Source organism: Varanus komodoensis, unplaced genomic scaffold, assembly GCF_004798865.1.
Source record: "Varanus komodoensis strain SLA01 unplaced genomic scaffold, ASM479886v1 scaffold4, whole genome shotgun sequence".
Lineage (NCBI taxonomy): Eukaryota > Metazoa > Chordata > Lepidosauria > Squamata > Varanidae > Varanus > Varanus komodoensis.
The window spans coordinates 39,251,950-39,276,758 of record NW_025335941.1 but is presented as its reverse complement, the minus strand read 5'-3'; the positions used below and the strand labels follow the sequence as shown (position 1 = coordinate 39,276,758).

At 39.7% G+C, this 24,809-nt stretch overlaps 1 protein-coding gene across 2 annotated transcripts in view; it reads left to right on the top strand.

Annotated features, from left to right (window-relative positions):
• The window catches only part of LOC123029272 (limbic system associated membrane protein), a 500,040-nt gene that overhangs the window by 324,577 nt on the left and 150,654 nt on the right, over positions 1–24,809 (top strand). For both annotated transcript variants that reach the window (XM_044442038.1, XM_044442039.1), the window contains exon 3: positions 14,108–14,233. In XM_044442038.1, the coding sequence (XP_044297973.1) occupies positions 14,108–14,233 (126 nt within the window). The remainder of the gene's footprint in view (positions 1–14,107; positions 14,234–24,809) is intronic.

The following is a 24,809-nucleotide window of genomic DNA, read 5'->3' as shown; positions in this document are numbered from 1 at the left end:
AAAAAGAAAGAAAAAGGGGGGGGGGAGGGAGGGGGGGGGGGGGGGGGAGGGGAGGGGAGGGGAGGGGAGGGGAGCAAGGAGTCACAAAAGATTGACCTATGGATAAGAGACTTCTACCAACTTGCCTAGAGCAGCTCTTTCATTTACATAAAGCACCAAGCCAGAACTGTAGACTGTTTCTGCAATAAGAACTTCTTTGTAAGAAAGACCTATTCTTAAATTTGCTTTGGTGGAACAGGTGTTGGTCTTGAACAAATGCAGCACTTGTTGAAATCTGTACTCAGCCAGAGGGATTCATACAAAGGTTACCATTTCTTGGACTAATTTCTCTTTCAGGCTTGCTGGAAGTATAACAGCGTGAGATGGGTATATCATTCCTGTTTTATCTGACTAGCTGGTTTCCTTCAAATGAGAAGGTGTTTGTGAGACTCACCTGGCCTAGACAGAAAGCAATGACTGTAGGGACTGACCCCATCCAACAACAGACCCAAACTAGTTGACTATTATAGGCTTTAATAATTAGTCTCTAGGATACAGTCCCTGAAACATCCCTTAAGCCAATTAAGATAAAGTGGTACCAAAATATATATATTTATTGCTGAAATGGCATAATTTTTTTTCAATAATGAAATGAGCATAGTGTAGGGATGTCTTTTGCTTGCAGCTTACCAGAAGTGTCATTGTTGAAGTCCATATCCTCATAGGGTAATGAGCTTTTCACTTCCAGGAATTAACCCAGTTTCAAGAACACATATTTGCACTTATAGCTAACTGATAGAAGACATAGTTAATTGCTCTCTACTTAAAGTTAGCATGCAAATGTTCTTATGAATAGCCCTCTTGTAAAATGTATTGTTGTTGAGAAGACATTGCATGTTACATTCATATTTTGTGATGGGATCAGAAAGAATAATCATGTACATCACTCTGAGCATGGGAGGAATGCATATAAAATAACATTACTTCTCAGCTCTATATTTTTCTCTTAGGTCCAGTTTTTGGCATTCAAATATTAGAGAATATTGAAATTCCCATGGCAAGCATTTCTGAATTTTATTCTGCTTGTCCATTTCCACTAAGCAAGGGCTCCATTGATGAGAAAAGAAACAGACTGGCCAGTTGAAACAGTAAACACAGTGCTCTTTTTTCTCCTATTTTCAGCAAAAGTTAAATCTTATGCTTAGGCAAACTTGATTAGAATCAAGAGGGGTTTTCCCCAGCAGAAGTTGATTATAACTGGTAAAATGTTATCGCAAACAGTCATGCTGCTTTGCTGTCTATGTTTTCCATTATTCATAAAAACTGGTTCCTAGATTGCAGAAGGTCATACTTTCTTGTCTCCCCACCCAATTGCAAAAATTCAGCTCCTGGAAAAAGTTAGTGAAGCAGGAGAATCAACAATACACCATTATTTATGTTTAGCATGCTCCATTGCACAAACAATCATGTATCCCATTTTTCAAGTTCCCTTGATATTTTATCAATTAGCAATAATACATTAAATGTATAGTTTGCTGTTTTTATTTAGAAATATGTTAAGGGTATTTGTTTTCACTGATTTACCATTTGCTAAAAATGCATTTTCAATATGCTAATTCCAGCTGCTAATAGTTCTGATTTGTTTCATTTTATCATGTCACCAGAGAGAAGTCCAAAGCAATGGGTCATACTTGATAAAGTTTGGGTGATAACTTCTACTACTATGAATGTAGAATAACTTTACCTGCATATGATATTCTGTATTACTAATTTTGTAAGTAATTAAACCAGGCATCCTAGCTATATATGTAAATGAAGGCAAGTTGCATGTTTTTTTCCTTGTGATATGTACAGTGGAACTGAAAGACTTGTGTATTGCAACATTAATGAAACTTCATCTAATAAGCTTGCCATGTAATACATTTTCTGTCATGGAATATATTGTGAAAGACAGTTTTGAAAGATTATAATCTCAGTTTTGCAGACACTTCAGAGACACCTCCTACAAACAGGATCCCAGGTATTTGAGTTTTTTGTTGCTTTTGCCCTTCTTAAACATGAATCTAATCAATTATTTCAAGCCCGAAGAACTCAAAAATACCCTCCTTTAAAATGTGTTTAAGTAATAGTTAAGTGGGCACTTTTGAGACAAAAGCATAATCGAAGAGTTACCTAAAATGCCAAACATTTTTCAATAATAGCTACAGTAAGAAACATTAAGTTTGTGTTGTATTGTGCTAGATGTGCCTCTATTGGCCCACAGAAAATACCATGGTATATAGATCCCATATTCTTTGCATGCAGAAAGTTCCAGGTTCATTCCCTGGAACTTCCAGTGAAAACTGGAAAAACTGACACTCTATAGTGCCACTGACAGTAAGTGTCAACAATACTAGCCTAGATGAACCAATGGTCTGACTCAGTACTAGCCAGCCTATTACATTCCTGCAACTCACAAAGAAAGGCTTCAGCTGAAAAGTTGTCCTAAAAAGCTTCCATCTATGAAGATCTCTTTCTGCTGTCAAGATCAGCATGCCATGCCAAATACTACCACTACTGTAAACAGGAACAATGTAGCTACACATATATTTGCACTTTTTAAAATTGTTTACCCATTTGAATTACTCAGGATCCTAGGATTTACACCTTTGGATTTAATAGAATAAACAATCTTCAGTGTAATTTAAATATGCATTAAGAATAATGTCGTGCACAATTCACAGCATGCCTTCTTAGGTATATTAATCAGAAAGCTCTTGCTGGTATGAAATTTCTAGGCCAATAGCATGCTGATGTAAGTTTTGGTGATATTGCTAAGTTTCCTTTATTCTATGCACATATTTTTCTGATTATTTTTAAGTTTAAGCACACTTAAATAAATTTTAGTCATATTTTCTTTACAGCTCCACTTTTTTTCCTTTTTTTTTTAATAGTTTGGCTAATTTAGCCTAATCCTACATGAATACGATAGACTAGGTGAACTTTATCCCCCATTATTCTTATTGTTGTTGCTGCTTGTCTTAAAATACCAGAAAATGAAAATTACACAGGCTGTACCCACAGGCTGACAGATAATATTTTTATGATTTTAACAACCCAGAGATTTGAACAGAGTACTTCCTTTTCACAGCACAGTATTTTTATAGCTGAGGAGGGGTTTCGGTGCAGGAATTGGTGTGAAGTTTAATGGTTCAATCTGAAGGGGTGATTTATAGGAATAATCCAAAGTTCATGAAGTTTGACACAAAGCACTTGAGATTTTTTTTTTTAAATGAAAGTCAGAGGAAACAAAACTGACATTAATTATCTAGGCAGAGGATATTCAGTGCTCTTAAAAGTCTAGGTTTGTTTCCCTGTATATTCTACCATGCCAGTGCTGGAATGGGTTTGCCACATCCGTTTTGATGCACTCTTCATCTTTTGAAGGTTCATGGCCTTTGAAATGGAGGTAAGTGCCACCCTGTATAGCTGCTTTGGCTACCGGAGTAAAATTTTTAGGGACTTCTTTCCTTTCCTTTCCTCATCTTTTAACAGCAGCATCACAGGCAGGTACAACAATAGTGGTACCTATTGAATTAAACCAGTGCAAATGGGCAAGGGTCTTGTTCAGTTCCCTGTCTGATAAGAAATTATCCAATTCACAACTTTCTTCATCAGAAGAACTGGTGAAGAACTGAAAATTTATATATAAACATGTTAGATAAAATTAAACTGACAGTTTTACCCATTCTTCTTCAATATTTCCTGAGATATTTAGGCATGCCTTTCTGCTGTTATTGTACGTCAAGATTTATCCACAAAAGTAATATGCAACTTTCACAATGCCAACTTAAATGAACAAAGTGAGTTCATCTGTCTATCAGACCCAGTCTTGTAGGGAAGGAAGTAGCTGGGGAGCTTGGTTTGGAGAAGAGAAGAGGTCAGCAGGGAAGGGTTGAAACATCACTGTTGCTTCTCCACTTTCATTCACCTTCTCAAATAATTTTTCTCCAAAAAAGGAAAGGAAAAAGAAAAAAAAAAGGAAAAGTATCAGTAGCAGCAGTCACTGTCATTGAATGCCTTCATATAACAAAATAATCCACACTCAAGGTTGAGTATGGGTTGTGTGTTGGTTGTTCCTGAAACATGAGCTGTGTTGTGTGAACTCAGATGCAAATGATGGTTTGTTATCATGAACAACTCATGTAGAGAACCCATGTTTGGTTTGTGACATATGGGCTGTTTATGGTTAATAAATCATTACTAACACAGCTGAGTTCACAAAGCATGACAATGCATGGTTCAGCAACAACCACCTGGATATCTTTTGTTGTTGGGTGGCATAGAATTAAATAAATAAACCCATGCTTCAACAACAACCCACATTAATCACATGGTCAGCCTTAAAACCCATCAGGCTCTGATAAGTTCTTGTTCTCTATATTATGTGCAATACTTAATTTTTTTTTTTCCAGTGGGAAGTTACAGATACTTCTGGCAGTCTGGCATCTATGCTACAATTTGTTGGATCCAAAATCTAGTACATGCAATGGGCCAACAGAAGTAGAATTCCCACCCCATTCCTTTTCCCTACAACCATCTAAAATACCACAGAAAGGGTTAGGATACCCAGCTAAATGGTGTTTAAAAGGAAGTGGGATTCCCAAAAATCAGATGGAGGCAACTTCTGGAAACTCTGTATTCACAGGAAAAAGTTTCTGGACCCAACACAATATTTACAGAGTTAAAACCCAAGTGGCATATTATATCTTTTTTATAAATAAAAAATATTATTATTTAATTATTTAACTGACCTAAATTAAATTTAACATACTTGTTACTCACATACCTTCTAAGCTGATGAACCTCATTTTCTGTGGTAAAATAAGGATGTTGGGTTTAGGGTTCTCTTTGTGCCATGATCTATGCTGCAGCCATAGCAAGCAGTCCCTCATCTGCCCTCCTCTCTGAATGTAATGTTTCTTTAAGACTACCAAAAAGGTTTTCGGTTGGTGTGAAATAGAGGCCAGTCCTCTTTTCCTCTTCTAATCAGATCACTAAGTGATCTCACTTCAAAGGTGCTCTTTGAAGAATGCCTATTTGATTGCTGAGTGAATAGGAGGAAGAATCTAATAAAATATTTACAGTGATAGGCCCAAGCCTCTAGATGCATATCAACACTTTTTCAAAGGTTCACTGTTATTAAGTTTGGCTTTGCACCTCCCCTGCTCCTGTGAAGTATTTGCCATACGCTTCCATGTAGATTAAAAGCTCAATTACTTTATTATACTATATGATAGATTACACTGGTGCTTTAAAGAAACTTGATCCAGCTACCAGTTGGCAGCTTGTTGCCTCAAGCACAGCTAGTGTTTAGAAAGTGCTCCCCTTTTCAGACACAATGGCCTTTAGAGTTCTCAGCAAAACAGGTGGGGAATATGGTGGGCATGATGAGCATTTAGTTCCACGTCTAATGATGCTTGGCTAGTAAAATTAGCCCTGCGCCAAAGTTTAAAAAGAGTCATTTGTAGGCCAAGTGACCACCTGTTCAGATGAACGGCTTTCACAAGGGCAAGAGAGTGGATTTTGGTTGCTCTGTGTATAAATAATAATACAGTCTCTGCCCCTGTGCTTAGTATATATTTTATTATATATTCGCAATGCACAGAAAGAGCACACTGGGAACATATCCTATATCTGAGAGAGGGAAGAGGCAATAAGCCCCTTTTATTAGTTTGACTGAAACTATCTGTTAGCTCTTGTCCTGATGCACATGGGCTGGGTTGGTGTGCAAGCCCAAGCAGAAGTTCAGTTGTGAGTACAGACACAAACAGAACCATGGACAGCTCCAAGTGATAGTCATAATGGCTGCTAACATGCAAACTGGACTAATATGTTGCTTCAGTAGCAATCTGGACTGTGGCTCTATTATATGAGTCTTGCCCAATTTTGTAAGGGTTGACATTGAAAGGATCACACCTTCACCAGGGTTTCTGGGTACACACTTCAGAATCCAAGGAGAAGGGTAACCTGGACAGAGATTACCTACTTTCACCAATCAATGTGCTGATAACCTCCAAGTTAGATTTCTGCAATGCACTTAAAGACCATTCAGAAGCTACAGCTTCTGCAAAATGTGGCAGCCAAACTAATAACTGGGACTGGAAAGCCTGAAAATTCTGATCCACTCAGTTCGGTTGCCTGGATGCTTCTGAACCTGATCCACGGTGCTGGTTTTAATTGCCCAAACCTCACAGAACATGGGATCACAATGGCTAAAGGAATGTGTCACATGACCTCAATCTACCCAGAATCAGTCAAAATCTGAGCCTTCCTCTGAGTGCCATTTCCAAAGAAGGTGGGCAAAAGAGAAAGGGCCTTCTCAGTGATTGCTTTCCATTTATGGGATGATCTCCCAACTGGGGCCCCCAATGCCAATGCTAGCATCTTTCTGGCATTAGGTTCAAACCATCCTTATCTCAGAAATGTAATGCCATCTAATACCATATGTTGGGGCATTTATGTCAGCTAGGGTTTTTTAAAAATATATCTTATATTTTTATTGTAATTGTTTTATGTATTTAAGTTGTTTTACATTTTGTACATTTAAATTTCATAAATAATAGTAGATGATAATGGTGCTGTATCCTTCACAGGCCAGGATGATGATTGCAATATGACCCTAAATTTGGCACTTCTTCGCCAGATTATCCTTCTGGGTCCATCCTGTCTGTATCTCTGAAATTTTGTAACTGAATTCATAGGAAGAGAAACTTTGCCTTTGTGGAAGAACGGAAGATTTTGAAATTACTTTTACCATGCAAAGATATTGCCTTTAAAGCCCATACAGCAGTGACATTCTGAGCATTTCTCATTTTGGCATAATTTAATAAAGCACAGATTTATTAACTGAGTTGATCCCTGGTAGTTGAGTCATGTGTTCCTGTGAACAGAGTTTAATCCCTCCCCACCACCGCAAAATGACAGGAACCTATCTCCCGTTCTCCAACTCCAAATGAAAGCTTTAGTAGCATTCTTCATCTTCAGAATGATCCACAGACATTAGCATGCATCGCCCTAAAGGGCTTAAGTGTTTGCTTAGATTGTTACATGTGGACAGAAGCGGCATCCCACTGCTTCTTGTTAGAGGTGTAAAGAGCAGTGATTAGCCTGCAGTGTAGCAGAGAAGAGGGAAATTAGCCACTCAGTCCTATTTACCAGTTCAGCCCCCTCTTTAAATCCTCTCTCCTCTTGCCTCACACTCCTCTCATTCACTTTAGCATAACAATGACTAATGAGGCCAATTTGCTGCCAATTAGTTGCCCTAAAAAAGGACTGCTAATTGTAGTGGGCAAGATGTCAGATCCAAAATGCTTGAGGTGTATGTGTGCCTGCAATGGCCAGCATGCCCCCCTCTCTTTAATCTTCACCTGGGGGCTGATTAGTTTCTTTGTATTTGTTGCAAAACGTTGTTAATTAGGAGGCAGGGACAAGGAAATTACAGCCCTCAAGGCTTAATTGGGAAGCTCCCGTGGAGGCTTTTTATGGCTATAAACCTCTTTTTTTTAGATGAAAATTTAATGGCTTGTTCTTCACCCTTATAGTTGAGGAATACAAAGAGTTAGATTACTCATTTTCCTTATTCAGTGTGATAGGATTAGAACCTGAAAAAAGGATGTAGAATAACCAAAATCCCAATATGTAGTTGGAATAAGGTATAGGGTGTGAATCACTGTTGTTGTTCTGACTTTGGGAGGAATTTGGTAAGATGCTGTGACTCACAAGTGAAGCATGAAATGACTCAGCTGAAACCATTGAGTTTGAGCTGATCCAAGCATTTTAATTGCTCTGTTTTGATACCTGGTGACTCACTGATATAGCCAAGTGTTTGCTGGATGCTATAGCTATCTCTGTCTCCTGAAAACAGGTGAAATGTTTAAAGCCATCTGAGGATGAGATATGGAAGTCCACAAAGACTAGGAGCTAGAAATATATGTGGAAGAAGAAATGCAGCAGCTTTTGGTTAAATTGAAGTGTCATGTGGTAGTTAGAGGGCTGGGTTAGAGTTTTGGGAGATCTTGGTTCATGTTCCCACTCAGCTATGGAGCTTACTAGGTGACTTTGGAACAGTCATAGACTTCTAGCTTAACCTACCTCACATGGTGGTTGTTGTGAGGATGCAATGGAGAACGTGAGTATTTTGTAAGCCACCTTGGGTTTCTTGTAAGAGAGTAAAAGTTGGAATATAAATGTAATGTAATAATTAATAATAAATTGATCTCGTAAGGGAATTTTGAAGACCTATTTGGAAACTGTTGCTTTTATATTCCACCAGGAAGTGTCAAAAGAGCCTTTCAAAAGTTTCTGCTTTCATTCAAAAGGGATAAATGTCTTACTGGGAGTTGTTTTGCCTGTTCTCATTTGTGAAGCTACTTTTCCCCAGTCCTTTTGTTACAAGTGAAGCTGGTGCTTGAGAGACATGCTAATGTTTTGTGAAAACAAATCACTTGCTTTCATCTTGAGTGCAACCCTGATTGCACTGGGTATTTTAGTATGTTTTCATGTCTCATTCCTGTTTTATCCTTTGCATCAATGTGAGTTGTTCCTGTCATGAAAACTACAGCTTGAAAAATCACCAGGGCTAGATCTGATGTTGTGAGAACAGATTGTCTGCCAGTTAATGCAAAGCCCTGTCAATGGCCTCACAGCACCTCTTGTTACAACTTTGCATTCAGTTCCATGCCTACAGACAGCCTATGGTCCAGTTTCTTCATTGTTACCCTGGCCTGCTTCTCCTGAGCAAGAATGTGCCTGGCCATTTTTACCACTGGTATATATTGCATAGGAAACTTGGGAGAGAGGAAGCCTGTGAATTCACATATTCCTTTAAAAATATGACATGTTCTTCAATATTGCCTATCCTACAACTAGAAAAAGATTTCTGGAATTATTATTCTACATAGACCCATGTCTTATAGCTGATGGTGTATCATTCTAGAGTTGTTTTTACACTGGCATAAATCCACAGGAATTCAAACGCAGGAGAAAACATGTTCTCAAGTGCTAGGGGAAAAAAAGCTTTTTAAGCCCAATGCATTTCAGAAAGATATTTCCTTCCTCTGGGGCCACTCATCTTTTTGCAGGTATATCTTGCAAAATCTTGTTAATGCTTCATCGGTTCATACTGCTAGGGAAAAAAGAAAAGGTTCAAGTAAGATTGTGGCACTTGAGAACATTTTCTTGTTCCTGGATACAATAGGTGCTTTCACTCTTGCTGTTTTTGATAGATCCACAGTTCACATGAGAAGCATAAGCATAACGTGCACTGCAGATTTCTTCTATATGCAAGACTCTTGGTGTTCTGTAATAACACTGAAAGAATAGACGTGTACTCTAATCTAACCCTCTGGAATGAGGCAGAACCTTCAGCCACAATGCTCCCACAGTGCAGAACCAGTGCATGCAAATGGCAGGGTGGAAGCTGGGACACAGGGTGATAGTTCAACCAAGCCAAAAAAGTTTTCCATCACTTGGAAGAGCCCAGCGTTCAATAAAATGCTCAGAGTGAAGAGCTTAGCATGAAAGAGCAGCTATGCAAAGGCAGATTGGGCTCAGTTTGAGATATGCTGGACATGCTCCAGCCAATCACTGCTACTGTATTGGCTATGTAGAGTGACAGAAAACATTCCAGCTGCCCTTTTGTGCAAAACTAGATAAGTACATGATGCAGCTAAGGAGTAGATGGAGCTGCTTTACCTCATGGGAGAATTGCTGATAAATAGGAATCTGTTCCGTTATGGCTGCTCAAACTGGAGGAAAGGAGGATTTGCTAATTATCATGCTAGAATGTTTTCCAGGTGGTTGAGAGATCACTGAACTTCTGGGACATATTAAATTTACAATGGCTAGTAGTTCAGTGGAAGAGGGCATGTTTTGCATATAGAAGGCTCCAGGTTGGGCCCCTCAAATCTCCAGGTGGGGCAGGGAATGCTCCTGCCTGAAGCCCTGGAGAACTTCTCTTAGTCAGCACTCACAATGGTGGGCCAGATGGACAACCATCTGACTCAATATAAGGCAGCTGATCATGTTCTATGTGCTGCTTCACCACCCAATGCTGTATAGCTTTACCCAAAAGAAAGGCTAACAAGCTCATTCTGAATTGAATTCCAAACAGAACTGGGGTGGTGGTAGAGATCTACATGGTTCAATCCAGCAAGGAAACATGTTTAAAAATAGATCTCACAGTTGTGTATTTCAGAAATATTGCATGCACTTCAACTGTCCTATGTACCAGGAGCAGCACTTGCTTTCTGCTTCCCGCCTCCAATAAATTATGCCCAGTTTGTCCTTTCTTTTGCCATTTGGCGATACGTTAAGTTGTCTAGATTTACCCTCCATCAGTCTAATGCCCCAATCCCAGATCTAAATTAAATCTCTGAATTAGGGTCAGGAATGGAGGAATGCACCTTCTTATGCATATAAATTCAGTCACATGAACATAAAGATAGTAGCATGCATGAAAGGATGCAATTTTGGAACTGCAAGCAACACATTGTAAAACAATTATGTGGTCCCCTACTCTACCCCAGAATATCTTTAAAGAAGAGAACAAGTGCTACCTTGGTTTTTAAACAGGTACAGGCCAGGTTGCAGCAGGATGGATTAATAGCAGCAGGTACACTGTTATGTCGGGATGGTCACTTAATGTGCCACTAAAAAGAGAGAAGAAAAGGTGCCACAAATTTACATAGCATGGCACGTGCTAGCTTACATACATTCATATCAATTTGGGAATAATCACTAGACTGCAAATAGAACCACGGCATCTCACTCTAGTGTCACCAGATCATCACACAGCCCAGGTGTTAACTTCAAAGCCTTTGCTGCTTTCTTTTCTTTTGGTTCTTTATCTTAAACCAGGCCTAGATTGGGCAGCCTTAAAACAGAAGATGCCTTCAAATACACATCTGTCCTGTATAAAGGCACAGGCAACCTTAATATAAAAGCAAGGGAAGGTATCCACAAGTACTTATCCTTGTTATGTGTCTATTTTGAAATGGGAAGAGGGACACAAGACAGTCTAAATTAAAATATACCAATCATCTCTTTCTCTTTACCATGTGTTCAGTCTTGTTTACTGGGCCAAGCAATTTGGCTCTGTTGGCCTTCTCTTGCCACCATCTGCCCCTAATCCATGGTAGCTGAGCAATGGTAGTATTCCACTCTAACAGGGGCTTGGGATTAGCTGGGCTTTGACACTGTGTTTGCTCTAGTTCCATGGGTAAAAGACTGGTATGTAGGCAGGCTTTCCAACCTGAATGGACAGTAGTGACAAGGACCATGTTGCAAATTAAGAGGGAGGTGCTTTTAACACCTATGATGTTTGACATAATGAAACAGAACACCCTTGAAAGCTTCTACATTGTATGTGTGCCATTCAGTTCCATTCTGGAGGATCTAGTTTCTTTGCTAGTGGAGAGCTCTGATTTTTGAACATATGAAACTCAATGCCTAAATGTATTCCAGGGCAGACTGTTAAGTTCATCACAGCCTTCAAGCAAGCAACCCAAAAAGGTACCTTAGGGACTGTGCGAGTTAGTACAACTGCCAACTGGACAGACTTGTACATTCGTGCATTCAGAAGCAGTTAGCCTGGAGTACCAGATTTGTGTGCAGTGAGAGTGGCAGGAGGAAGATTCTAAAGCTCTTCAAAAGATGTAGGAGTCCCTTCTTAGTTCTCTGCCTGCTTAATCAAGCACTGCAGTTCTCACTGAGATAATGCTGAAAATAATTCAGCAAAACTCTTTTGGCCAAAGCCAGTTCCGGAAGTGATTATTTACTGCAATATTTTATGGTTTTATCCTTTTAAAGTTCTTTGATGGTTTATGAGAAAGCAGTAAATACTTATATATGATAAACAATAAATACATAAATAATATTCCAGCACTGGGCAACTTGTGGCTTTCCAGTTGTTTGGCCCTACAATTCACATGATCTTCCACCATCGGCTATTCTAGCTAGGGCTGATGAAAGATGTGGGCCTCTAGAAGTTTGGCCTACAAGGGTACTCACTGCTGGTAGAGCCACTCCAGAAAGCACCACAGCACTGAAACAGTATCCACAGCCCTCCATCTTGTACTTTACAAAATACTAGCTCTCACTGGGGTTACTTTCTTGTTTTGATGATGACAGAAGATAGCAGCCCAATCACTGAGCCTTCCCAAGAACAGACTAGAAGTCTGAGCAGAATTACAGGCTGTTTGGTACTTCAGATATGGAAGGTAAAGTTCAGCCCATTTCTGCCATGCTTTTTTGGTGCTTGTAGTCCTTCTGGCTTGTATGTTACTGTTACAGTAAAAGCTGTATCAGGCACCATCCCCCAGTTAAAGCTGTGCAGTTTTATGTTGCCATGACCAAAGTCTCCATAGTCCTCCAAACTTCCCTTTACAGTCCACAATTTGTTAATGCTGAGGTCCAGTCCTAATTTCCAGGGATCTGTCCCAATCTTGTTTTATTTCATCTTCATGTCACTACAGGTTATTTCCACGGTCCTTGCTTTTGAGACCACTGTGTGGCTTTCACCACTTCCTTTAGTCTCCCTGTCTCTTGATTGACTCATCTGGGAGGATCAACAGTCTCCTTATCCAGGTAGAAACAGCACCTGGAAGGCTTCATCTTTTAATCCAACATTTATGAAAGGAGAGTCATCTAAGAGGCTAGTGCTTGTGATGACTCAGCCTTGCAGTTATTTTAGGCCCCATAGTGGATCAAAGGCCATTTGATTTTCTCTGCCTTCCAATATGGTGCTCTAGAAGCTGACTCATGGCTCTGGCAAAAGCTTTTTTTTTAAATTCAGGCAAATATTGTATACATTTTCTTGACTCAGCTGTACTTCTTCTGCAGCTAAATATAGTACTGGCACAATACACTGCACTGGTTTGTACTCAGTTTGCATTTCCAGGATTATTTACGGAATCACAAGGACTCTTTGAAGTGAAGGCTCAAATTCCAAAGCAAAAATATGCATCGTAGGGGGAATTTCACACTAATTCAGCTTCCTGTCATGCCAAAGAAGATACTGCAACCATAGCTACAAATAGAAACTGCGTACTACAGGGAGAAAGAGATTATGAAATTCCTCTGAGCCACTGCGGTCTCTCATTCATGGGTGCAGACACTTTGACTTCAGGCTTGAGAAGGGAGGCAAACTGAATGTTAAAGCTGCTGCCTCACGGTGTTTGAACATGCATTCAACTAAACCCAGTAGCAGCTCTCTCATTAGGCAGTGTGAGGCAGCTACTTCAGTTGATTTCTTCTTTTTTAATGCATTTTTGTCATATTTTTATTCTCAAGGGAGACACTTCTAGAATTTTCTACCTCGGGTGCCAAAATAACTAGGGAATGTTTGAATAGCATGAATTGTTATGATGCGGGTAGATACCATTTACTTTCTGCCTTAGGAAGTGCAATAGCTTGGGTGAGCTATGGTTAAATAGTTGTGAAAAGGTGGAGAACCAGCGGAATGGGGTGCTTTCCCTGCCTGCTGCTTTCAATGACCATCCCTGCCCCCAACACACATGTATACTGTAGCCATGACCTTCATCCACTTTCCTCCTGAAAAGTTGTACAGGTAGTGGACTTCTGGAGGAAGCAAAGGAGCAGTAAGGCTCCAGCATCTCCTCCCAGATACCACATCTCTGCTTGAAACAGATAGCCCACCTCCTTTGCAGCTTTTAGGGGACAATCCATGCTTTAAGATCTGGGTTGCTGCCATAACATGTACTTATGCAATCATTTGCGCAATAAACTGGGAGTAAACGCCATTGAAAATAGTATTTAATATTAATGGATTCAAATGTATCCATCTCTGTCCAGTTTGCATTCTTTCTTTTTCTCTGATACCCTGATCAGCTTTTGACTGTGTAAGGCATGTTGTGAATAAATGTTAATACTAATAAACACAGTGGGTCACAAATGACATACTCGTATCTATCAATAACGGGTACACCTGAATTTATGGGACATTATTTTAAAATGTATGGCACAACTAGGAAGAGTGATCAGTAAGCCAGTGATGGGGTCAAGTCCCTCCGAAGATGAAAAATTGACACTTGAGCTAAAACTGACCAACTTTTTTTTGTTTCCATAGTTCCACCAAAGATCTCCAACATCTCTTCAGATATCACTGTGAATGAAGGCAGTAATGTGACCCTGCTGTGTATGGCAAATGGACGTCCTGAACCTGTCATCACCTGGAGACACCTCACCCCTACAGGTAGGGAGCTTTGGTTTGTATATGTGTTTCACATTTTTCCTATTCTTCTAGACATCAGTGGAGGAAATTTCACTGTGCAAAGTAGACATAAAAGAGGTAAGTTCCTTGGATCAGCCAAGTACAGAAGATATTCCCACATCAGATAGTACCAGACATTTTCTCCAAGTCTAGACTTTGTTCTTGCTTGTTAGAAGCTATTTTCATCCAATAGTCAGTAGACCTTGCCATAGCTAAGATGTTATAGCAATAAGAGAAAACCAAGTGATCGACAAAGTGAAAAGGTCTCGTTGTTCAAAGTAAGTATTTCAAAACCACAGCATTGACTTCTAGTATAGTGTCATTAGTCACATCTTGCCTGCAGTTTTCTATCTCCCACAGACAATTTCTACAGAGAGTTCAGATAAGAAAACAAGTTGAAGATGCCCCACTCCAACCATATTTGGCTTCTAGATGAAGTGCTAGAATTCAATGAGTGAAGAAAAAAGCCAGGTCCATTACTAATTACTCCATTGATACTTTAATGCTTGACAGCTTAGGAAGGGGCACTGTCATTAGCCTGACGTGCAGGATCAGAAAATGAAGGATGCTTTCTGGTTAGGAAAAAAAACACTGCTTACAAGTTTCACTTACAGCTATAGTGAGAATGTGTTGCCCCTGTATCCCTTCATACGTAAGGATGGCAGGAGATTTGTGTGTATCTCTGAAAGGTTTACAGTAATACATCAAAATACAGAAGTGACCCATTGAAATTCTGGGAACCTAACTTAACGAATTTAATCATAACTAACTTAAATCCCAAGCAGTTCAATAGCTCTTCTATAAGACTAAATCTGAAACCAATCCAAATTGATACAGTCATATGAAAGATAGGTAGAATGATAGGCCTCACAGCAAAGCACCATCAATGATACCAACGATAATCATAAAGATTGTGACAGGGATTTTATGACAGAGCATGCAAAGCATCCTACTGCAATAATCTACCATAAACACACCCCATATTTAAAATATGCAGAACAAAAGCTCTATCTCAGCTCAAAATAGATATACAAACTTGCTGAAACAGCCAGGTCTTTGCATAATGAACAGAACACAGGGAACTGGACAGACATGTCAGATTCTAAAATGTGTTGAGGTTTTATCTCCTATCATACTAATTTATGAGGGGATGCCACTCTGTGTCAGGTGGTTTCACTCAGCCTGGCTAAGAGTCACATTCATCTTGATTCTAAAACTTCCTGAGTCCTAACAACAACTTGAAATATGAAAGAACACTTTTATTAATAAGAAAGGATCATTCAGGCAACATCCATCCTTAATACAGAATTAGAAAGAAAATGAAGTTAGACTTTCCATTTTTTCAGCATAAGACCCTCTCAAATGGAAGTATGTTTTAAGCATGCTGATTCATTGTAAAAGGGTAGGCTAGTCCTCCTAAAGAGCCTTTCCCAAATTTCAAGTGCTACTCCTTTCCTAATTTTATTGATGCTGTTCCTTCACTCTACCGTCTTGCTTTCCTGATACAAATTGTTTACTCCACATTTCTCCAGAAATCTCCCAAGTTTTCTAATATGACATCTGCATGGACCTTGTGGTAAGACCTATCTCAAGCAAGAGCCAATATCTTTGGTCATCTGCTTCCTCTTTCCTTAGAGCAAGTTGATTTTTCCTATTTGTAACTTGGGCCCAAAATCAGCACTATAGTTCATATAGCTTTTTGCAGCTTCTACCAAACATATTTTTTTGTCAGCCTGTATAACTTTACTTTTTCACACTATCAATGAATACATCACAAGACTCCAAAAGCATTTTCCATTTCTGTATTTGCATTCATGAATTCATGTTCATATCCATGTTCTTTCCAAAAGACAATAAAGGTGTGGCATTCTAGCTTTAATTAGTCTGCTTTTATTACTCCAGCTCTAAATTCATTTAGGTTAATTATTTTCTCCAAACTAGCCTGGCCTTAAGTGGTATTTTTAATGACATTGGCACATTTTCAGTCAACCCATAAAAGGACTATGCACATTTTTACACTGACCTCTAAATACTGCTGTAGATAATAATTGCCTTCTAAAAATCTATCTAATCAAGGGCAATATATTAGGATGTTAGGAACATAGGAAGCCATCATATACTGAGTCAGACCATAAGTCCATTAAGTCTATTGTCCATACTGTCTGGCAGCAGCTACATAATAAAATTACTTCTGATCATTCAGCCTGTCATAGTTCTGATCACACCAACAATGCTTTCTAAAACTGTTCTGATTTTAGGATAGTGCCATCCCATAAATAAATAAGTATGTTTTTAGTTGCCTTACCCAACTTGGTGCTCTTGAAACATTTTGGACCAATTCCCATCATACCCAGCTAGCAAAGCCAGTGCTTAGGAATGCTAGAATTCATAGTCCAAAACATCTTGGAAAAAGCTGTTTTACCCTCTAGCTAGTTCAGTACTTACACTGTACGAATAATTTTCTTCAGTCTTCAAATGGTAAACTTTCTGGATACGTTTTAATGAGAATACTTACTGTTTTTCAAAGTCTTTAACAAGATGCATGCAAATTCAGCTTCTGATGGTTTCTGACCTTACTCCCAGATGCTGATGATCCTGGCCAGATCAGTTCAGGAGTGAAGTCAGATAGATCCAGAATGTACAAATGCATCCACCACTGAGATGTCATTTCCATTAGAGATGGATACCGGTTTTATTCTAGTTAATGAGGAACTTAGAATGAAACAGCCTATGTGTTTCGATTGGGAATCCATCCTCTTAAGAAGAATGCATTTGACAATATACTTAGGAGCAAAGGTGTTAGAAGAGCTTAATGCTATCAGAGCAGAGATTTCCAGAGCATGAGATGCTGTGAAATTAAACAGCAAACAGAAATGAAAGTGGAGGAGGAGGAGGAGGAAGGAAGAAATATTCAGGATGGCAAAGTCAGAGATTACCTTCAGTCAGGTCATTCTTCAATCAGAGGGAAGGTTGTCAAATCATGAGCCAAGCCTTCCAGTTACCCTAAGGCTAAGTTATTCAGGGTTTATTGAAGAACTTCTGTGCTTTTGCATGACATGCACATATTCAGTAGGCATCATTTTGTGAGTGCATGTCATTGCACCTAGATGCAGGGACAAACTGCAGTAGTTTTATTTCCGCCTGTCATGCAACTGTTAAAAAGTGCAGAGGTTTTCCCATAGCCTACACATTACAGCAGCTTTCCCCAAGCAATAGGTTGGTTCTCTAATGCAGCTTAGAAAGTTGTAAGAGTCTTCTGGTCATCTTGTTGTTAGGGGTGTGCATGAGTTTTAGCAAAACCCCAAATCAACTACACATTGAGCTGATTCAGAAAGATACAGGGAATAGCTGAACTGAAGGAGGGCTTCCTCCAAAGTGGAAGAAATCTATTTCTCAGCCACCTTAACCTTATGTTAGTAATGTAAAGATTTAGAGGAATACAGAGACACAGTGTGCCTACAAAATGTATGCATTTCTCCTCAAACTTTGCATATAAGAAAAAAGCAACTGCTGGGAACAGTTCCATCTCCATGTTTTGATGGACCTTTGGGCATACCACTTCAATCGGTCCCAGCCCTCAATAAATCTGCCTTCTCGTCAGCATTGTCACGGGATGCTATTGCACCTCCTCCTCTTTTATAAAATTCCTACCACTTCCTTGCTTGACAGGTAAGGAAGCCTGTGCACAGGTAGGCAGTGATACTTTTCCCTCATCTCCGCCACTGTTGGCTTTCTGGGCCAGAATGAGAGGCAAGTGAACAAGTAGGCTGTAATGGTGAAGAAGAGAAGGAACTCCCAGGGCATCTTGTTAGTGACCCCATCTGGGGTGTGCAGCAACCAAACTGGGGAGAGGAAATGGTCTTTTGATGACTGCTTCTAATCACATTGAATGGTTTTAGCAGGACTCTCAGTTCAGAAATTGAAAACTGAGCAATTCATGGTTTAAAAATAATTAACTGCACTGAATTTTTCATGCATTTTGAGCATTTGCTTGAAAATGCTGCAAGTTTAAGACCTCCTTCTCTACTGACTGCCGCAATTTGCTCAATGTTCATCATCTACCCCAATGTGAGAGCATTTCCTGTGACTTTACTTCCCATTCATCAGAACACAAAAAGACTTAAATGGTACTTCATTCACCATGATTCCCTAGCCCTTATGCATATTCTTCTGAAATCTTACAGGTCTCTTGCCTAGTGACCCTTATGCTACATGGTCTTTTCATGCAGCTTGAAGAGAAAAAATTCTGGAGTGCAAGAAAAGTGAATTTGTTTTTGAAGTTTTACTCCTACAAAAACAACACAGCTCTCTTTTAGATATTATTAAGGTTTCTATGGTAAAGCCACATAGAATCTATGCTGTATATATGGTTAAAATATACTTGCAACATAAGTGTATCCTTTTTTGTTCTGTAAAACTAAAAGTTTAAGGCTGTTCTTACACAAACTCCTCCCTCCCACACCATTTCATTTGAAACCTAGCCGACCTGATGTCATCAGAAGGGGCAACTATGGCTACAAATGTCATCAAATTCTTCTAAGAAATAAATGCATTATTAGCAGCTCCCCTTTCTAAAAATTGGTAGTATGAAGGTAGCTAGTACAATATATTTCTTTCATAAATGGTGGAATATATGTAATCCTGTGCTAGCAAATAGCAGAAAGGTTAAAGCTGCTGTTGCTTTCCAATAATAGTCCATTAGAGCATCACATTTCCAAATTAAGATTGAAATTTGTGTTTTGAGTGGAATCAGGGAGCTTCCAGAGTTGAACTGAGGAGCCAAGGTCAGTCAGGCTGTGTTCTCAATGCTAAATCAGGATCTGAACTGAAACATGTTGTCAATCCATGTTTCTAATTGTTGCTGCCCCTGTTATAGGACTACTACTGATACTATAAGTACCCACAGGAAGAAGATCCACAAGATTCAAAACCCACAATGACAACAACAGTCCATAATAGCAATGATACAGGTGAAAAATCCAGTTTAGTGGCTTGGTCCCATCTCAAGTTGAAAAGGCTATAAGCAAGAAAAGAAAATTCTGCCTAGAAGAAAGAAGGATAGAAGGAAGGAACTAAGCCAATCACAGAAATGTGAACAGAGCCAGCAAAAAAGAATGTTTCCTCTGCTGAATGTCAAAGTGCCTAGCCATTCCTTTCTGCTGTTGTCAGAACTAAGTATAAATGTGCCAGCCACTGAAGTACACTTGGAAGTATGCTCTATTCCCCCACCCCTTTAATTAAGATATGTATGTGCAAGCTGCTAATTTCCAAGACATAGTTTTGCAATGGAAGACACACTTTTTTTTCTTGCATTTGATCTCTATCCTTATTGGAATTTTGGACTTCAATGTGATCGCATAATTTCTCCTTTGCCACATGCACAGGTGTGTATTAGATGACTTATGGTGGTTGCACTATCTACTGACACTGCTGCTGCTGTAGAGGGCAAAGCTCCTCACCTTTGCAGCCATGGTTTCCTACCTGCACTGGATTGCAACTCTTTCTGCAGGATGGGAGGGCACATTGTAGTGAAAGGCTGGTGGGTCCAATAGCCATGTCCAAAACTGCTGCATGTGCATATATTGATATTCACGTGTAGCTATACATATATAGCTTCAGATATATGCAGCTATGCACATGTTCTCTTTAGGAATTCATTATTCGAAGTGTGCAGGGCAACAGAGATGCCCAGTGTGCCCAACCCCATCTCTGACAAGGAAGGTTTATGATTGCACTGTGACTGTGTAGCTAAACATGATTGCAGAACATGTGATGGAGAATGCTGCCCTGCAAAAATCACACACACACAAGTCCTCCTGTGCAAACTTCAACTGGTCCATTCTTTCAATGATCAACTGAGAAGAATGCAATGTAAGACTAAATAAAAAGTATTGCTCCTGTCCCTTTCTATAACCTTATGAAGTTGATTTTGAATCCTGCATAGCTTCACTGACAGATACCTCATCGTTTCTAAAGTTTCTTGCAAAATGACCATTTCCCAATTGTATATTTTTCTGGATGAACACCCCTTTCCCATAACCATATCTTTCTTCTTCAGATTATGTACTAAATTCACATACTGATATTAGTTCTTCCAAGTTTACAGTGACCTCTTTGTTACTGGTTTGTGAATGGGGCATTTAGCCTTTTGCAATTAATACTTAAATATCACAAAATACCAAAAAGAAAGAGAGAGAGATTGAGAGAGAGAGAGGTTTCAGTGGATCCCAGTACCAAAGTGGAATCTGATCTATTCAGACTTGAAAGATGAATAATCAGTCAGCTGTTCATAATATGTTCTTCCAGTGAAGCCACATTCCAAGAGTACTGTTTCACAGCAGATCCTAGAACAAGAATCACAAATCCAGATCTAGTGCAAAAATAACAAATGCGTTATTTTCTTGTGTTCATCACTATATGAGTCTGCCTTGTTTTGGGGATTTGAACCACTGTTTAGTGCTTAATGATGGCAAGATTCAATGTGTGTCACTTCTATACTAAATGCTGCTTTTATTCTGCTATCAACTAAAGATGGATGGGAAGAGGTAAAGCATATCTCAGACCAAAGTAGTCTTTTGCTTTCTTCCCTTGCATTCTGTTCTGCTGGATATGCAGAAATTTCAGACATTTTTCTCACATCAGCCACCAGTTTCTAAGTCCATGAGCTGCCTTTAGCAAGCCTGTTTCCTCCCTGGTGAGATGGTTAAATTGTCACAGTTGCTGTCAACTATACCACTGAAGCCTGGGGAAAAAGGAGGAGAAGCTGATGTATGGGGAAAGAAAGAAATCCTTTAATAATTCAGATGGCAAATATCAATGCAAATCAGCTTTAATTCTTAGAGGTATACTGATAATGAAAGCTGAAATGCCATTTCTTAGAATGACATAAGCCCCAGATTCATTCTCCAGGATTGCTCTGCTTCTGTTGTGCGGTTAACAGATGGGTTTGGGATGAGCAAGCAAAGAGAAAAACAACCTTACCTTTTCAGCACAGCCATCACCCTCTTTATAATCCAGGCCAGTAAACTGCAAACCTGCAACAACCATCTTTTGTAGCAGATTCAGGGACTGTGTAGCAGGTAAAGATAGCAAAGAAACTAAGCCAAGAGTGTTTCTGTTGTTCAGATGACAACGCTTTTATCTGAGAATCAATCTTATAATAAAAGTTGATAGAAACACGTTCAGGAGACATGACTTCCTGGCAAATTTGAGGAATGACATATCTGTTATTAGAAATAATTTATTATTTCTAGAAGGGGCAATATTAATTTTAAAGCTCTTTCAAAGGAAGTAGGGGATTCTCACTTTCCATGATAGAAGGCCCCAACACACATTTTCAAAGAGCCTTGGGTAGCTATGGCTTGAAATGAGAAGTACTCAGCATTTGCCCTAGTGAGCTCCCTGAGTGTCTTGCATTGCTACTTGTAACAAAACTAGGGATGCATGACAAATTGGTTGCAGATCAGCTTCGGTCAGGAGTTATCCAGTTCCTGAACAGCTTTCAGACTGAACATGAGCTTGGACACAATCTGCAAGGGAAGTTCATACAATCTGGAGCTTGTAATGTAATATAATTTGTGGACCAAAATCAAGGTGTTTATCCACATACACATTTGCACAATGCACATTAAGTTATGCAATTTTCAAAAGTGCACACAGATGTGCTTTAATGAATGACAGAAGAATGGGTACATTTCAAAGACAAGCCCAACTGATGCATATCTTTGGGAGAATGCATATAGGTTTTCATGGAGAAAGAAAAATAACAATGCTCACAAACTAATATCAGGGTGGAATGAGATCTTGCTGGAGTTTGGAGAATTCCAAAATCCAAAAAGGATTTTGCAAATCCTTAAACATGTTCCATGGGCACATTTGTCATTACCCATAATCTACTTTTGCGAGTATCCTTTCTTACAGAATGTTGTGGTTGTGCATAGGGCAATTACTTGTTTCACACAACTTGACAAGCAGCAAATGAATTAAAACACACACACACAGGTTGCTTTTCATATTGTCCCGGCCATGATAATCAACTATTCTGAATTATCATAGTTCACAATAAGACACAACAGTATATTCTAGGGTTTCTCCCTAGCACAGATGCTTGTTCTGTCCTCCAAACTTCAGCAGTACAACCTGACATATTAGAAACACTAGAATAATAGAGGTGGTTGCTGCTCTTGCCAAGTGGCCAGAAAAAGAGTGTAGTGGGCACCTGCCCCAGTTTGGAGTGGCTGTTGGGTGTCCTGTCTTCTCCTGCCCCAGAGATCTTCTTTGGAGCAGGAGCCAATCTGATTGGCTTGGCAGATCTGTAATGACTAGGGCAGTGCCACCTTTTGTGGAGGAATCAATGAAAATGGATCAGGTACCCTGCCCCCTGCTTTAGAGGTCTCTGGGACAGAAGGCAAGGGCACCTAATTGGCTCCTTCAGCCCTTCAGGGTTGGCGCTTCAGGCCATAAACACTGTTTGAACAGTGGAGACTGGTTGACAGATACAGTGAGAAGAATGTGGCTCATGATTGCAGATGCCAAGGGGGATGTTAACAAGGAGAAATGAGAGGAAAGGAGGTAAGGGGGAGCACAAGAACTGTAATGAGCTCAGTCATCCATTGTGGTCATTGGCCAGCACTTCATGGCAACCCACTGTGAAACTTTTCCATGGTAGGTTGACGTGACATGTGAACCCACCAATGGGATGTGGCAAAGTCTTAAGTAACCTTGCAGCATCAGCATGGGAAAAAGATTTAAAGTAATGCAGGAATATTTCTGAGGTATTTAGGGTTTTATCATTACATTGCAATTTATTTAATTTTTGTATTTTATGTTGCCTCATAGCCTGGGGCTCTCTGGGAGGCTCACAGGAGAACATTTAGTTTCAGTAAGTAATCTGAGAAGAGTGTTAACCCCTGATATGTGTTAACAGTCATCCCCCTGTACCACCAATCACATACTAGCTCCCCAGTTCAGATCTAGATGGAGGGGTACATCTGTGATTGAGTGACTGATTGATAGGATTTATATTGGAAGGATTGCTCCTAACTGATGACATACCTACTTCTTCAGGGAGATTGTAGCCCTATCCAAGGCAGATTGCTTACCCAATTCCCAGACCTGGGAACCGCCAATGTTGTATTCTTGGGATTCAGCTTCAGTTTATTGGCCTTCATCAAGCCCATTAAGAGCTGATAACAAAGAGAAATAGACCTAGATATCATCAGTATATTAATGGGACCCAACTGAAGACTCCCAGATCTCACCACTGACTTCTAAAGAAATAGAAATTCTACAGTGCCACCCTTGGGAAATAACTTCTAAGTAGGAGAGGATCATTGTTATACTGTTCCTGTTCACACCCAGCTCACAGAACCAGTCCAAAAATATGCCAAAGCCATAACGAGGTCTAAAGAGGATGAACAGGGTCAAACTCCCCCTTCTTCTTCCTTAGCACAGGACATCCTTCAAAACTATTTCAGTCCAAAGTCCTGGCCTGAAACCGGGCTGGAATGGGTCTTTTACTCCACACTGGCTATAGCTGCAGTGGAATCTCCTATTGCCAAGCTTGTAAGGAGACATAACTGTAAGAGTCCTTTGCCAGTGTTTTGTATATAGGGGGAAGGATCTTGTGCCATGATCCTCTCTTATGGTCAAGGATTGTTACACAGAATATATATTTTTTAGAAAATCTTGCTATATAAAGAACTAGGGAACAGATTAAGAAAGTAAAGCACATGCTCTGCATTTAACAATTCCAATTTAAGCATATTTCAATGGTTTCCCATAATGAAATGTAGGGGTGTGTGTGTATCCTCAACATGTATCCTCTTTTGCTTGAACTTTCTTTTCACAGCAGGAAAAGGAAGATGAGCCTTAGTTATAATAAGAAGGAAAGTTTAGGATAGCAGCTCCAGGCACATTTTAAAGAGTTTTTTTTTTAATTTCATTTTTATTTCATTTTCCCCCTCCTGCGTCTCTGATTAGTTCTTCTTGTATCAAAGCAGGGGCTGGTTCTTTCTATCCCTTTTTTGCCTTGGCAGGCAGCAGGGAAGGTGATGACAGTTTTGTCCTGGCAACTGCTAATGCCTCCTTGAAGTTGCCCAGAGAATTTTGCATCTGGCCCTGAATGCTCTGCAGCTGTGAGTGTCTCCCATGTAAACTCCCCATTACCACAAGAAGCTGCATCCCAGGTTGTGGATCTACTTGGCACATGGGGTAGCTAGTACATCCTGAAGCAACTTGGCATTTGCCTGCTAGGACCAATGTTGGCTAGGAAATGTGCTGGTAGATTTTTTTTCCTTGTTATTGTTGAACACATGCAGGATTCAGAAATAATTGAGCTGGATTCTGAAGTCTCAGAGGTGCAGAGAGAAAGCAAAGACAGAAAGATTAATTCCCATCCTATTGGAGAGCTGAGGCAGTCTTCTGATTTATGACTCACAGGCTTCCCAATCCCTCTCTAAACTGTGCTCTTAAATATGCCCTCATTTCAGGATGCTACAGTCTGTTATATGAAACTAATGAGAAATAGAACTTTATTTGTCACATAGGGCAGCTTATA